The sequence below is a fragment of the Candida orthopsilosis genome (genome assembly GCF_000315875.1).
Source record: "Candida orthopsilosis Co 90-125, chromosome 2 draft sequence".
Taxonomy (NCBI): domain Eukaryota; kingdom Fungi; phylum Ascomycota; class Pichiomycetes; order Serinales; family Debaryomycetaceae; genus Lodderomyces; species Lodderomyces orthopsilosis.
In genome coordinates, this window is record NC_018295.1 from 387,693 (window position 1) to 404,361 (window position 16,669).

General features: G+C 36.7%; 6 protein-coding genes across 6 annotated transcripts; 3 read left to right on the forward strand and 3 right to left on the reverse strand. All coding sequences in view use genetic code 12, as the record gives it.

Annotated features, from left to right (window-relative positions):
- Positions 1–307: 307 nt before the first annotated feature.
- Positions 308–4,639, forward strand: CORT_0B01790 (hypothetical protein; the record flags this gene model as incomplete). The annotated part of the gene is made up of 1 exon (XM_003867287.1): positions 308–4,639. The coding sequence occupies one exon, from the start codon at positions 308–310 to the stop codon at positions 4,637–4,639; it is 4,332 nt and encodes a 1,443-aa protein (XP_003867335.1).
- Positions 4,640–5,138: 499 nt separating this feature from the next.
- Positions 5,139–8,624, reverse strand: CORT_0B01800 (Zcf20 protein; the record flags this gene model as incomplete). The annotated part of the gene is made up of 1 exon (XM_003867288.1): positions 5,139–8,624. The coding sequence occupies one exon, from the start codon at positions 8,622–8,624 to the stop codon at positions 5,139–5,141; it is 3,486 nt and encodes a 1,161-aa protein (XP_003867336.1).
- A 2,420-nt stretch (positions 8,625–11,044) lies between these two features.
- On the forward strand, positions 11,045–11,365 carry CORT_0B01810 (Smd3 core snRNP protein; the record flags this gene model as incomplete). Its single annotated transcript, XM_003867289.1, has 1 exon — positions 11,045–11,365. One exon carries the CDS (start codon positions 11,045–11,047, stop codon positions 11,363–11,365), a length of 321 nt encoding a protein of 106 aa, XP_003867337.1.
- Positions 11,366–11,527: 162 nt separating this feature from the next.
- On the reverse strand, positions 11,528–13,087 carry CORT_0B01820 (Glr1 glutathione reductase; the record flags this gene model as incomplete). Its single annotated transcript, XM_003867290.1, has 1 exon — positions 11,528–13,087. The coding sequence occupies one exon, from the start codon at positions 13,085–13,087 to the stop codon at positions 11,528–11,530; it is 1,560 nt and encodes a 519-aa protein (XP_003867338.1).
- Positions 13,088–13,296: 209 nt separating this feature from the next.
- On the reverse strand, positions 13,297–14,649 carry CORT_0B01830 (hypothetical protein; the record flags this gene model as incomplete). The annotated part of the gene is made up of 1 exon (XM_003867291.1): positions 13,297–14,649. The coding sequence occupies one exon, from the start codon at positions 14,647–14,649 to the stop codon at positions 13,297–13,299; it is 1,353 nt and encodes a 450-aa protein (XP_003867339.1).
- Positions 14,650–15,583: 934 nt separating this feature from the next.
- On the forward strand, positions 15,584–16,385 carry CORT_0B01840 (hypothetical protein; the record flags this gene model as incomplete). The annotated part of the gene is made up of 2 exons (XM_003867292.1): positions 15,584–15,628; positions 15,963–16,385. 2 exons carry the CDS (start codon positions 15,584–15,586, stop codon positions 16,383–16,385), a joined length of 468 nt encoding a protein of 155 aa, XP_003867340.1.
- Between the last annotated feature and the right edge of the window lie 284 nt (positions 16,386–16,669).

Consider the following 16,669-nt stretch of genomic DNA (forward strand, 5'->3'; position numbering starts at 1 on the left):
ACACAGAACCGTATCAGGCCAAATACTTATACATGTTTCCCTGCAAGAGAACAATTTCAAACTTCTTTGACGGTTTTCTTTCGTGACTCAAAAGCTGATTGAGCATTACAAAAAAGAACGATTCTTTTATCTTTCGATGGAACATCGAATGAACTGATAGATTGTAGATTACTGTGCAAGGTTTAGATTAGGAAGGTATTACAACTCACGCCAAATATGAAGTTAATTATATAAGCTGGGAAATCCACCGTGACACCAATGCTATTAATTGCTATTCATTATCTAAAGTTGTTCATTCAGAGTGGTGATGAAGGTTCATAAATTGTTATTTCTTAGCTCTACAGTGGCTGCAATTGCAGTGAATAATGGCTGTGCCAAGAATGAAACAGATAGAGTTGGCGCTAATGGTTCAGATAAAATGAAGATTAAACATCTGTTTTCTTTTCCGATTTTCAAGTTTAAGCTCAAGTTGCCATTTCAAAACACTGACCCCGGCTCATTACCACCAGGACAAGTTGGAAGCGTAGAAGAGGCCGAGAAGAGCTCTTCTATTGATAAGGAATGGAAGTTTCAGCCAGATGTTACAGAAGATGCTACTCAACCGTCTGAATACAAAGAAGATGCCAATGATAATGACGGTTGTGACGGTTCAGATAAAGAAGAACCATCACTGCCTTCAGCCCTTCCATTCAAAGGATTCAGTGATATGTTTATGGAAATGATGAACGTAGGAAAGGATTTGACTTTGGAAAAAATTGAAGTGTTGAAAGATATATTGTTTTTGATTGATCGAATCAAAGAGCAATCCAGAGAGGAGAACACTCCTGAAAACGAAAAAGTCGATTCAGACACTCCTGAACATGCGAATGTGGATGAAAATAGTACTAACTCCGCTGAGAATGGTAATCTCTCGCCCTCAATTGCAACTCAGGGATCATCAGATGCAAAAATTGATGTTTGGAGATTTTCTACTGATCGAGGAATGATCGGTCAATTGCTGAAAAGGCATGATATCTCACCTGAAGACTTAAACAATATGATCAAGTTGGGGGACTTGAAGAGATTTTTAAAAAAGAACAAGTCAAAGGGTAACAAAGCTGATGAGAATGAACACGATACTGTTGTAGACAAGCAGTATGATGGCCTAGAAGGATCCCTAGTCAAGCTTGAAGACGAAGAGAAAGAGGTCGAGGCGGAGGACGAGGACGCAAAATTCGACTTGACTGATCTTAGTAAATTGAAAGAAAAGCTTAGTATGTCTGGTAAGGCAAACGATGAAGGTGACACAACGTCTAAATTAAAAAACATTTTCAAAAAAGGTGGCGATAAAAAGAAGCAAACAGACCAGCAGGAAAAAGAAGGCGGGAGTTCTAAAATTAAATCGCATTTCAAAAAGGATTCCACACTTGTTATTTCAACGCTAGTTACTACAATCACAACTGTCGTGAATTCAGAGACTCAGACACCCGAAGAGGATTGCCCTGAAGATAAGAACCAGTCCAAACCAAAGCTCTACCCTTATTTGCACCCCAAGGGGGAGGAATACCCAGAAGGGTTGTATGATGGTGACTTAGTTTCAGAGAAGGAGGAGTGCGAAGACGACGAGTCCATCAATGTACCACTCAATTTAAGAGAGAAAACCACTTTAAAGGTCCTTGGCGTTAAAGAAAAAGAGAAAGCTGGAGAAAAGACTCAAATTGATAAGCTTTCTTTTGTGAAACGAGATGGCAAGGAACAAGTGGAATCAGAGTTTACAGATAAAGAATCAACCCCTACAGCTGGAGAGTTTGAAGATTCTGACGATTCTGACTACGACGATGATGGAAATGACGACAAGCTTGAAAAAAAGAAAAGCAGATGGTCTTGGAGTTCAATTTTTGGTTTCGGAAAAAACAGGAAAGAGGAAGAGCCGTCGCCAGATGAACCAAAATTTGAGTCAACTTGGTTGTTCAAAAATAAGCTAAGATTGAAGAAGGGAAAATCAAAACCTGTACCTACCATTACAACGACAACCGTTTTAAATACATCACGACCGACAGACGATGGAACCGAAAATGAAGAAGAGGATGATCCTGATTGCCCCAAGGAAAAGAAGGAAAGGTTGAGAAGAGAAAATGAAGAGAAGCTCAGAAAGAAGAAAGAAGCACTAAAGAATGAAAAGAAAGTGCTTAAGGAGAAACTAAAAAAAGTTCCAAAATCGAGTTCAAAAGGCGCTCCCAAGAAAGTAGCATCTACAGGTAGTGGTTTTGGTAAATTGTTGACACCATCAACAGTTGAAACTATTTTTGAATCCCCCTCCTTGAAGTTGAAACCAGTACAGGGTGCTACAACTCCAATAAGCCTGGTCACTTCTGAAAAACGAAAGAACCTCTTGTTGCTTATTCCAGATGAAGGTGATGCTAAGCTTTTAACTCCCGAAGAATTTGCTAGTGCAGCTTCTGACTTTGATCAGGCGCTAATTGTAAAGGTTGCATACAAGACGGTCCAAACCGCTTACAAAATCGCAAAGGAGAAGCAATCAGATATAAGTAATGATACTACAGAGGGGACTGATGTTGATGAAGCCGACGAATTAACTACCCGTGAGCACGTTATGAAGCAGAAGCAATCGGTCGAGAAGGCATTTAAGAACAGAAAAACTATTGAGGAGACTGTATCAACATTTTTTGGAGGAAGCAATGGTGCTGTCAATAGTTCGGGCGCGAGTTATGACGAAGATATTGCTAACGATAAAGAAAAAAGCATTGATGATTTCAAATTTGGAGATTATGACTCATTTGAAGCTCATAACGCTACTCCCTCCGATGATCTTGAAGTGGATGAAGGCATTGCGAGGGTGTTTGATTCTTTGAAACAATCTGGGTTGATCAATAACATTCTCATTTTGTCATTAAAGGACCAGTTAGTTAGAAACTCGTTAATGGATTTGACTATTGAAAATCTTAAAAACAACCAAATCTCATGGGATGAATGGTTGATGGCAATACAGGCTCATGGATTGGACATTGATGTTGACAAATTTACATTTGCTAAGCCTGAAATTGGCAAGCTTTTGTCAAAACTGGTTTTGGATGCAATTCCAGTGTTGATTCAGAAAGGTTTTCTAACTAGATTAGATGTTATTCAAGAATTATCTTTTGGAGAAGGGCAATTGGACCGGGAGAATTCTATTGCTGAGACTAATGAATCTGAAGAAGGTGAAGAAGTCCATCTCGGTGACGTTAAGCACGAGTCCAGACATGCCAAATCGGAAAAGGGACACTTGGAAAAACATCATTCCCTGAGAAACTTTAACCTGACTACTGACCATACCGTGGAACACCACGAAGAAGAGAATAAGAAGTTTGAAAAGGAGGATCATGTAAAACACCTATTGGGACAGGATTTTAAAAAGGATGGTCACGAAAATATATACAATGATGCCAAAACGGAATATTCTGAAATATTAAAGGATGAAGAAGGGGTTTACAAGAAGAATAGTAAGAATGAAGCTTTGCAGCACCACAAGGAAAAGTATCGTGAGAAAAACAAATCAGGTGAATTCAAAGAAGAACGTATTGAAAGTGATCGTCATGAGCAGAAAAAGGAAAAACTTGAGCAAGATTTTCAATTAGGTAATTCTAAAGGAAACTTGGACAAGCGTCACGAAATTGTGCGTTCAGAAGAGAGTATCCACAAGAAGGTGACTGAAAAACATCAATTTGATTTACTGGAACAATTTGAAGATGGGACAAACAAAAGTAATAAGGAGCGTCACAAGGAGGATGAGTCTAGTTTCATCAAAAACCATCATGAATTGAATCATCATGAGGAGGATCATCAAAATGTCGATTATGTGAAAGATCTCCACGAACTCGATCAAACTGTGAAGGAGAAGGAACACCACAAGGATTACTTCCGCGATTTAAACCACAAGAAAAGACACGCGATTGATCATAACGAGGATGATAATCACAAGGAAATTACTGAACATCATAAATCTGACTTCAAAGAACATCTGAATGATGGATCCAATAAGCACACAATGCAAGTTCATAATGAGGATAATTTCCAAGTAGTTAAAGATGAACACGAATTGAATCATGATGAGCAAAATCATGGGGATGCTGAGTCGTCAAAAGATGTACATAATTTAGATCAGTTTATCACCGAAAAGGAACATCACAAGAAATATGAAAAGAATACAAACCACGGAGTATCCTTACATCTCACTCGCCGTGACGAGCTCAACCAACACGACAATCTCATAATTGATAAGGGCTTAAAATCATCAAACACATTCGCCAACGACCGTGCCAAAGATCACTACGAATCAAGTCGTACATTAGGTGGCCAACTTCATTCCAAAGAACATTACGCTAAGGAACACCATGAAAAAGAACGTCATGAAACAGCACCTGGTGTAGAACAATACGAAAAGGAGAATCACGATAAGGAAGAGCATGCGAAAGAGAATCCCGAATTGGGTCCACAAGAACATGAACAAGTGTTTAAGGAACATGGTAAAGTAGGTAATAAACTAGCGTCAAGTAATGATGCTAGTGTTGAGAAGGAATCTAGATTGAATATGAAGCTGAATGGACCACTTCAAATTACTCCACCTGTTTCTGTCCAAGTTGTGCTTCCCGTCATTGGATAGTACTTTTATTGGTATTATTGCTGCAAATTTCATTTAGTTTTTATTATGTTGTCTGTGAGAGAAGGAAAATCTTGAGGGATCTATCCTCCCTCTACTCCAGGTTTGGCCATTTTTGTCATGTATTTTGTTATTCACTTCCATTGTTTTGATCAATGTGGTTCATGTATGTTCATGTTTTGTTTATCTTGGTTTTGCTATACATTTGTGTCAACGTGTGCTTATTCGATTTTTGTTCTTGTCTCCATTGAGGCATGAAAAAGTTGCACTTTCTGGTCATTTTATAATTTCGTGATTTTTCATCATTTTGTTTGTCATCGTACCGATGATGACTATTTTTACTATTACCTTAAACCTTTTAGAATTATATTTTTAGATTTCATTATTATATGTGTTTTTGTTAAATAGAGTTTTTGAATATACAATATGCCCCCATCATTTTACAACTTCGGTATAAACATCGTATCTAATTCATTAAGTACATATCGTATCAACTATGCTTTTATTGAAAAAATCCCTCAATATTACCATTTCCAAGGTTATTCAACCCCAAATCCAAATCTCCGTTAGCTCCATTGCCACTTGTACCACTAGTAGTTCCACCAAAATGTTCGAAAATGCTCTCCAGATTTAGGAAATCAAAATCAAAATCGTGAAATTGGTTCAAAACATCTAAGTTTTCTAATCCACCCATAAACAGTGGCTGTGGTTGTAATGCTTGCAGCTGTGGTACAGGCTGTTGAGCACCCAGGACAGGACAACTAGAACCCGGTGAAGCCACTAGTTGGGAAGATGGGGCATTACCCATTACGTCGTTACCACCAGTTCTTGCTGTTGCAAACTTCATAGAGTCTTCACCAGACGACGTTATATTGACTGATTGCAACTGCGGCGGTATTGGAGCTGGTGTATTTGCAGAATAACCACTACCACTCAATGGACTTGGTGTATGCGTCTTGAAGGCATCAAAGCTTCCTCTTATACTTGATTCTACTTGATTAGGATATAAGTTCAGCTTCATCATCGATCCATGATCAAATGGACATTTTTTCATCTTTTTATTCATTGGCGATTGTAATTGTTGTTGTTGAGGTGATTTGTGACTTGCTGCTTGTAAAGGCGGAGGTAATTGACTTACTTTAATTTCTTCATCATTCATCGGTGTCGTGATCAGTGATATTGGACATTTGGATACTTCTCTCTTTACTGATTGTGAAGTGGGTGATGTCATCAGGTCGGACAGCACAGATGCAGTACTACCTTTATTGTGCATTACGGGACAACCAGATGCTGCTGCGTTGACTTTGCCTGTGTTCTGTACAGGACATGAAGCTGCAGCTACGGCTGATTGTGCATCACCATCAGCTAATACAGGACAAGCAGAAGCGTTTCCATTATTGAAGCTGGGTAATCCAGCATGAAGCTTGGAATAGTTCAAATCTTTGCTCAATGTAATGTAAAATTTCCACAACTTTATGAGCTTTGTTAATCGTTCCTTATTTATCAATACCGATTCTAAAAAGGTGATAATTTGTTCAATTTCGGCCGTAAGATCATCCATGCATTCTGTAGGTGAAAGAAGTCCCTTATTTGTCATAATTGCTGTGCAACCTTCTTTCAACAAATTGGCGTCGCGCGATTCATTTTTGAATCTAGTGAGAAGTCCCACAACAAATTGAACCAGTCTAGTTAACACTTCTGTTCCGATTGAGTAAAGGTACTGAGCATGGCGTTTTGGTGTTACACGCAACAGTTGAATAAGTTGCGATAATTTTGTGAAAATGTTTGGTACAACATTGTTAATCATTGTAGCATCACCCAATTCTTCACCTTGTAACATGATGAGATAAATCATGAAATATGACAAGTAATCAAGAATGATTAAAATTTCGAACTTGCGGGCTTCGCTAAATCGTTGAACGCCAACATCAGTTATCCAAGTCTGACATTGTTTTATCAATTGTTCCAAAGTGCTGATTATTAATTTATTTGATCCCAAGTTTAAGATTCCGTGATATAGTGAGCAGGATACATTGGCAATTAGGTAATGAACATGCAAAGAAACAATTAGCTGATCTTCAGACAATTTGGATAAAAATTTTAAATGATATTGCAACAGGTCAACTTCTTCAATCTTGCGGTATATACGTCTCAATAACCCATCTAAATATTCCGAATGTTTCACCAAAGGAACAAAGTTCAAAGTAACCAAATTGGTTAATCTAACAATACTGGCCCAAAGGTGACAAAAATGTAACTTCATGTCTTTTCTTCGTTTTTTGTATTGAGATCTAATTTCTACCAATTCTGGGTCTTTCCAAATTTCCAATGATCCATCAAGCAATAAATGGAGGAAAGCCGTGTATAACGAAGTGAAGGAATTTTTGGTATCAGTGATGCTCGATCCGGGTTTCTTGTAATCATCAATTTCCCTATTTAGTAGAACAATAACCACTGCACAATATGATAACGATCTATTGTAATCTTCATTCTCGAAATGAACAAGAAACTCTTGTACATTATGAAGCAAGTTGGATTGACGAGGACCAAGACTTAACAACATAACTTCGTTAGGAAAAGTATCTTCAAATTGTTCACACAAATCCTTATTTGTTGCTTCTTTGAAAATGACTCTCAATTCAGATAAGGACTCCTCCACGATCAACACCAACATACATAGAAAGATTCCACATGATTTCAATTGTGCCTCGAATTCATGACCGCCAGCATTTTGGGGCAAATTTAGCACAACTTCATCGTTTGCAGTTTTCTTGAAGACAGCTTGTATGTCAAATCTATAAAAAGATAGAATATCCTTACTTTCAATATCACTTTTGTAATAATAGTCCAATAGGAAATGTATTTGTTGAATATTCAATTTTGATTCACCCCTGGGTAAACTTATTAATGACTCCCAAAGACCTATTAGTTTTTGTTGTAGTTCAGAAGTTGTAGATTTTTCAATAATCGTAGCTGATCGTTCTAGTTTTACTGCGGGCGACACGGAAACCGATCTCATGGGACTTGGTGTTGTAAATTGCTGTTCTTCAGACATAAAATTGAAATCGCATTCAACTACTGGGCATCTCAAAGGTTGTTGTTGTTGTTGTCTTTGCTCTTTGTTTGAATCACTGGGAGTGGTAGGTTGTAGGGAATATGTAAAATCAATCTCATTAATCTTGTAATTTGACTTTTTGGCCACTTTCTTGATGACGTTGTCAGTAGATTGCCCTCTCTTTAACATGTTCATTTTATATACGTGATACATTTTTTGTAGATTTGTTATTCGGAACCAAAGCGTGGTCAATTGAGGATCTAGTTTGATGATATTGATCCAGGAGTAAGTGTCCACGTATATGTTTTTATTGCCCAGTGGTGAATTATCTATAGTGCAAAGGGTATAATCATTCAACATTTCGATTTTGCTATTGTTGTAGGTATTAGCCAACGGGCTTATCTTGTTCAACACTGTGATTGGGATATTACCCAGATTTGACATCAGTTGTTGCTGTTGTTTTGTTGTAGTATCTCTTGGTGAAAGTTGTTGTTGAACAGATAACTGACGCTTCAAATCATCAATTTCCTTCCGTTGCGATTGTATTATCTTTTCATTACTTTGTTTCAACTGTCGGTATTCATCAGTTTGTTGTATTCGTGTTGGTGAAAGCGGCAGTTCTATTAGGGAACAGCGGGGTGAATTCAGTTTTGTATCGTTAGGTTTGGCACTGCTGCTGCTGCTGTTGTTGTTGCTGTTGTTGTTGTTATTCGCAGAAGCATCTGCCCATGGTGGTAAAGCATACGAGCAAAGGTGCCCCACTGAGTATTTGATACAGTTGCTACATGCCGGTCTCTCTTTGGAACAAAAAATCTTTCGTTTTGAACATTGTATGCAACTCTTGGGTGTTCTGTTTCTCTGTCGCTTGGGTTTGGCCACTGAGCTCGAGGAGGGGTTAACGGGAGTATAAGAACCCTTCTCTGTCTGTACCATTCTACCTGGATGTTATATGGCAGTGTACTTATTTGTTCAAACTCAGATGATTATTAATACAAAAAGTAAATTAAAATATTGTTTGATAGATTTCGGATAAGACAATATAGATACACACAGTATATGTGCATTTAGTAAATGGCTATATTCCACTCTGTTTCAGCAAAACTGTCTTGAATATGATGTAGATACCCTTGGTCAAATGTAAATATATATTTCTGATATTTATTTTTTTTGCGTATCTAATAATATAATAATATTCAAAACTATTATCTTACAAATCAAATCCAGTTGTTATGTAACCATTTTTAGTCATGTTAAGAAGAGTAGGAGCTACTACATATTAACCTTTACTTAAAACAATACCTAAGAGCGTAGCTCAAGTGATACAAAGTTGGTAAAAGTCCGTTGTCCAGATTAAGAGATCCTAACAATAAGGGATTTTCAATATAAAACAACAACACAATGAGATTCATATTTCCATTTTTGTACAATTAAGACATTCTTTATTCTTTACCTTATTTCATTATGTCTACAGTGGTTTGAAACGGACCGAAGTCGGGAAAAACCCTTTGACACGGCACTTATAAATTTTACGAGTCTAGCGCCGACCTATTTCCGATCAAACACCGAACATTTTTAAACTGTCTAATTCAATACTGCTCCCTATATCATTTGACAAAGTGGTATATGTTTGGCATTGTATACATGCAACGTACTGCCTCTGGACTACTTGTGTATCGAAGTTCTAGGCAATGAATTTATCCATTTCCTCCTCATCGTCATCCAAGCAGTTATGAAAAATACACAAAGAGCTTAAATAAAATTTTATTTTTATCTATTTCATCATCATTTCATCATCATCATCATACGTCTTTTTTGACATACAAAAAGAGGCGGTTGCAAGCACATATTGCTAGTGGCTGCAAAGATTTGGTATTGAACCAGTAAGTTGGCACTAAGCAATTACTCTTTGCAAAAGGCTGAAGTGCGCCGTTACTGGAATAGCATTTAATGGTTTTCATTAAAGTGGCTAGAGCATTTTAGGGCTTATGAAATCACAAATAGAAAATACAATAACGTTTCATTCTCTCGCTCCCATACCGACGGAGCCATCTCAACCTTGGTCCATTGTTTGTTTCGGTAGTTACTGGGGTGTCGCGGTTTTGAAGCCTCTTTTTCGTCAGATATTCTAGAACAAAGGGAAAACCCAGTTCTCTTTATGCGTGTGTTTCTTTGTGTTTCTAAACTTTTAGTTTGGTTTATACGATGTATGAATAGCGTTTTGTAACATTTTACTAATTGGTAGAAATTTTCTTGTCCTTTTCAAACTAGTTTTGATGTCTATGTGGCATATTTCTAATTTACCGATAACTCCATCCAATAAATGAAAAGTAACAAAACTAAAATTCCGTTCCAAGTGTTACTTTACAAGGGGGGATTTTAGGAGCTTCTGGTTTTGAGCTCCTCAGATTCAAAATTAGAATCTCGAGTAGAATGTACTATTTTGGAATAACGTACATATGTTAGGGACGCGTAATCCTGCCCTTATTTCGTCAATTCGTTCCAATACATAAGGATTTTTACTCATTTGAGTAATTCGAGCATCTTTCGCCGATTGTAGTCTACCATGTTGAGGTTGTAGTGATGACAGATTGGATGCAAGAAGTTTTGTGTTTCATGGAGAATTAGAAAATCAGTGCTGAGAAACCTTGGGTATCAGTAAGGTTTTGACTGTTTTGCGTATTCTCTGATAACGTCAATGAACAAACCTTTGCGTTATAATTTCGTAAAAGACTGTTTAGTGGACTGTTTGCTGAACTGTTTACTATGTAGGATCATTTCTCACTTATAGTTTGTATTGCTAGTCCACAAAGCCTGGTGATTCTTTGATATTACACACCCACCTTGTATTTTGAAATTATTTTGCAAACAAAATTAAGCAAAGTGTGTTTTCAGCAATGTGGAGACGTCGATTATGTCACCCCTGTCATAAAAGTCTTTATTCATGCAGCATCATACTTGAGTCGATACATAACTCAGAACTCATGTATTGATAGTCCTTTTAATAAATGTGTCTCTTAGTTAATGGCATCTTTTATCGGTGTTTTTGACTAACACTTACAACATTTTTTTCGTTGATTCTTTAATCAGTGGTTTTTTTAAAACACGTAAACAAGTAGAACAAGTAGGGATATACCTAAGCATTCTTGCCGTTCGTATCAATTACGGTCTCAATTGTTCATTGCTCATTGATACATTTTTCGACTTTTTCAATATTGTTGCAAAAACCAAACCTCAAACCAAAAAAGAGAACTCAAACGAGAAGGAAAGAAAAAAAAACCACAACGAAGAGCAGATAAACCAAACTAACACGAACACATATCCTAATCAAACCCTAACCCCATATATTACCACAAATGTCAGCAGGTATCCCAGTACGACTACTAAACGAAGCCCAGGGCCACATAATAACTATCGAATTAACCAATGGCGACACCTACAGAGGCAAACTCTTGGAAAATGAAGATAATATGAACTCATCATTATTTGATGTAACAATAACCAATGGCAGAAATGGATCTTTAAAACATATGGATCAAGTGTTTATAAGAGGTAGTATGATTAGATTTGTTTCTGTGCCTGATATTTTAAGACATGCTCCGATGTTTTATATGAAGCCTGGTGATAAACCGAAACCGCCCATTAGAGGACCACCAAGGAAACGGAGAAAGTATTGAAGAGATAGTATAGAAATGATCGTTAGAGGCATTTAAATTATATTGGAGATATGATTGGATGGTGATGAGTTTAGTTTACTTTTGCTTTCACGTATATATATTGTATAAGTACCCAATATTATAGATCTATTAAAAAAAATCACATTATCCATTCTATGTCTTTTATGTCATTGTAACCAATTCTTCAGCTGAAGTTGGGTGAATAGCAACACAATTATCAAAATCCTTCTTTGTTGCACCCATCTTAATAGCAACCCCAAACCCTTGTAAAATTTCACCACTATTATCACCAACAATATGTAATCCAACAACTTTTTCCTCGGGTCCAGCACAAACTATTCTATATGCCGTGGGAGCTTTATCTTTATCACTATCCATCATGGCATAATACATGGCATTGAATTTAGAATTGTAGATTTTGACATTTGATTCACCATATTTGGCAATGGCTTGTTTTGATGTCAAACCAATTGAACCTGCTTCTGGATGGGAGAAAATGGCTGATGGGATATTGGTGTAATCTAAATGGTCATTGTGGAATTGTTCACCACCGAATAATCGATTGGATAACCTACGACCTGCTGCAATTGCCACTGGTGTTAATTCAGCTTCATCAATTAAGTCCCCAAGAGAGAAAACCTTGGGGTTAGTTGTGGCTTGAAACTTGTCAACAATGACTTTCAAATTTGAATCAAGTTTAACTCCCACTTTATCCAAACCATAATCAACAAGACTCTTTCTACCAACTGTCCAAATCAATTCATCAACTTCGAGAACGGTTCCATTACCTAATGTCACTTTTTTTGTACCATTCTTCTCTCCTTCAACTTTAACTACACCACCACTTTGTTTGACAATATTGATTCCCAATTTATCAACATAATAATCTGTTATGGTATTTTGAATAATATCATCAAACGAACGTAATACAGTGTCACCACGGATAACAAAATCAACATGAGTTCCTAAGGCATTGAAAACACCCGATAATTCAACACCAATGTAACCTGCACCAACGATGGCAACTCTTTTAGGTTGATATTCCAATTCAAAAAATCCATCAGATGTAATACCCAATTCCGAGCCTTCAACTTTTGGTGGAACAATGGGGGTACCACCAGTAGCAAGAAGAATCTTGTCACCAGAAAACACAAGCTTCTCACCTTTCTTATATTCCTTGTTTTCCTCCAAGAATGGCAAGTGTTGATCTCCAGATAATGTAACTTCAACATCACCCAGTTCATTGACAAATTGAGCAAATCCAAATACATAATCAACCTTTTCTCTCTTTAAATTATTTTCATAAATTCCGTTCAACCGATGAACATAGGCATCACGTTTGTTCTTAAACCCCAACCAATCAAAATCACCATATTCAGTAGACTCCTGTTGCTTTGACAACTTGTATGGATATAAATCATGTTTCTTATGAGCTAAGTCAGCAGCATACCACATAACTTTTTTAGGAACACAACCAACATTGACACAAGTACCCCCCAATTTATTCAATTTGGCTTCAATAAGTAATACTTTGGCACCGTATTTAGCGGCTCTACGAGCGCTAGCAACACCACCGGATCCACCACCAATGACTAAATAATCGAAATTTTTCAATGGAGAAGTTGAGGAAATCGGAGCCATTTTAGGAATTGTTGTTGATATATGTCTATTCAATTGAGATAATCTTTGAGTTGTTGATGTAAAGATATGTTTATTTAACATCTGAAAGAAGAGATGTCTATTTGATTAGTATTTGTACTCTGTTGAGTTTTGATTACAAATTTTTGTTTGTTTGGAACTGCGCGGCAAAATTAGTAACACATTCGATTGCTGTCAATTGATCTAGACCAAATATAAACACAATTGGGTGCAAAACCCATAGAAGTACAAGAAGAAAGACATGAACATTATTTGGCTATATACACCCTATACTAATACTGTATATCACTTTCCTCTCGATCTTGTTTACAGACTGCTTTTAAATGAGACATACCCAATTCATATAATTCCCGGCTACGATCAATTACCGCTTCATCATCTAAACCACAGCTCACATCATAATCAAACTTGTTAACCAAATCCGATACTGCAATTTTAAAATTATGTTCACCACTATCATCATCAGTTAACACATACAGTTGTTTCTTCTTTTCCACTAAAGTTTTAAATTCTTCCATTGATGCATGAAACCATGTATCTTCTTGCAATAAACTAGTAATTTCTTCATCATCTTCATTCAATACTTTATGAATATCAAAAGAATGGTCCAAGGAGGAATAATCAGTATTGTTGGTCATATAATCACTAATAAGCATATTGTTATCACCAAATATTTTCGCCAACACATCTTTCTTTTGTGATACTTGAACTTGTCGACGAATAGCTAGGGAATGGGACTTCATAAAGTATCTTTCTTGCCTCGACATTAAGTTCCTCTTGTACTCTAGTAGTAGCTTTTTTTCATCTTCTTCACTCAATTGAGTCGATTGTTTTAACAACAATTGTAACTCTCCCCTTGTATAACCAGGAATTGATCGTATTGGACACAGTTTCTCTTCTTCTTCGTTTCCATCTTCTTCTTCTTCATCATCCTCACTATCTGAAGCACTATTACCAAATATTACTTTCCGCGTATAATACTCAGCATTATGAGTAATTTTACGGGGTAATTGCTGTGTTTGTGTAGGTGAGTGGGCTTTCAGGTGTTGTACATTGGAATTGGGACTTGGTTGTAGCAGCTTGTGTGATTGATGTAGGTTCAAAAGCTTGTTTTTAATTATTTGTCCATTTCTTGATATTCGACTACTCTTTTCAACACCTTTCTGTTTATTGTCATCCTGGGGGTGTATATCTCGCTTCAGATGCGACTGGGTTTGGTTATGAGTGTTATCATGATGATGGTGATGGTGATGGTGCAGCAGTTGTTGTTGGTCTAGTTGTTGTTGCTGCCGCTGATACTTTCGTATGTTATTACTAGGAGTACTCAATATTGATGATGATGAACTGACAGTTCGGTTGAATGATAGACTGTTTGCCAATGAATCAATTACATCGTTTGAAAACACTCTAGTTTGATGATGGTGATGATGAGTTTGTTGTTGCTGCTGTTGCTGCTGCTGTTGCTGCTGTTGCTGTTGTGTTGTGTTTATATTGTTATATTGCTGGTTATTATTAGTATTTGATTGCTGATGATTAAACTTCGGTAGAAAATTATATTTTGATGAAGTAGTAGTTGTTGTAGTAGTAGTACCAGCTGGTAAAGCATTCTTGGTAGATGTATTCATCTCAAGTGTATTAGTTTGTAAAAGTAATCAACTTATAATGAGTTGGTATGGATACAATCTTGTGTTTATGATTTTTTGTTACATCAATACAAACAACAACACACCATACATTCATACGCCGCCGCATCTGATAGCCATAAATAGTTAGCTTTACACTTTTTAAAAATACAGCTACAAACCCCACCCTCTTCTACAGTAGAAGAGGAGTCGTAGCTACGACTCTCTCCCTTCTTCCCCCTCTCCTCCACCTATTAGAGTAAACAAGCTAACACGTTCTAAGAGTTATAAGATAGAATAGTATAAGAACCCACGTCCTTTCAAGGTGCCCTTCCTAATTAGGTAAAATTCAGGCTAAGCTAATGCACGGCGTCACCAAAATGGGTGGTTATGAAGAACTGGTTATACTGAAGAACAACATTTGGACCAGAGAACATTATCACCATTACCCTCCTTTCCTCCTTCCCTCCCTCTTGTAGATAACATCTCTCGAAATCTATAAAAGAGATTAGATTCCCTTTAAGAGCAACAATAATTCTTCTTATCATTGAAAAAGTAACCTGGTGCTGGTTCTATTAGTTATTGTTATGCCTAATTAGGAAATGTAATTGGCCAAAATGGACAAAGAAAAAAGAACAATCTATATGCAGTACATGGGATATAAGGGCTGTAACCCTGATAATTTCTGACTTCTTCACACTTTTCTCTTTTTCTAATTTGTCTGGTGCTACCACTTATGTGATGCTATGCTACCAATTACATTTAATCAGCAGTAATAGAAGTAATGGTGGTAGTGGTATTGTATGCAGTAGTACCATACGCACTAGAGAGGGTATCTTTCGCACTTTACCCACTAACAAAAAATTTTCTTTAAAACCAAAAAAAAATACTGAAATTTTTCACCTATTATTGAAGTTAACTAATATCATCAGCAACAATGGCAACTGAATTGACTGTTCAATCTGAAAGAGCTTTCCAAAAGGTTTGTACATCTACTTTCGAAATTACTGGGGGACTGAAGTGGAGGGGCAAGCGAGTTTAGAAATTTCAAAGGGGGAGATGGGGCATTATCCAATCATCATCGTCATCAACAAATTAGTCGGTCAAAGATCACCGTTGTGGAAGAAAAAGCGTAACAATCTACAGGCAAGATATCCACTTTTGACTATTGCCTGTTTTGCACATTAAATTCACACCGGTGAAGAGACAGACGCCCATTTGATGATACACAGAAACCAAATCTTGATCTTCCATCTTCACTTTCGCCTCCCTTGTATTCCCACACTAGACAAGTTTATACTAACTCCTTACTATAGCAACAACACATCTTCACCAACCCAAAGGCCAAGGCTAACAGAAAAGCCAAGAGATGGTATAAGGATGTCGGATTAGGTTTCAAGACCCCATCTGCTGCCATTAAAGGTTCATACATTGACAAAAAATGTCCATTTGTTGGAACTGTTTCCATTAGAGGTAAGATTTTGTCAGGAACAGTTGTTTCAACCAAGATGCACAGAACCATTATTATTAGAAGAGATTATTTGCACTATGTCCCAAAATATAACAGATATGAAAAAAGACACAAGAATGTTGCTGCTCATGTTTCACCAGCCTTCAGAGTTTCTGAAGGTGATGTTGTTACTGTTGGTCAATGTAGACCAATTTCCAAAACTGTTAGATTTAATGTTTTGAAAGTCACTGCTTCAGTTTCAAAATCAAAATCTTTCACCAAATTTTAAAGAAATACATAACAACAACTTTGGGAATTGTGAAAGAGAAAGAGTATTAGGTGGGTGTGTGTTTATATATATCTTTTAATGTTACATTAGTTTTGATAAGAGATAAATCAACTATCATTGTAGGTAATCACCACAAATAAACAATACGTTTCATCTGTTAATAATATTAGTACTAACCCATATATTGAACCTCAGTAGATTTATTCATAAGTGAACTCAAATTATATATATATATATATATATATATATAACAAAGTGTATAAATTGTGTGTATATGTATATCA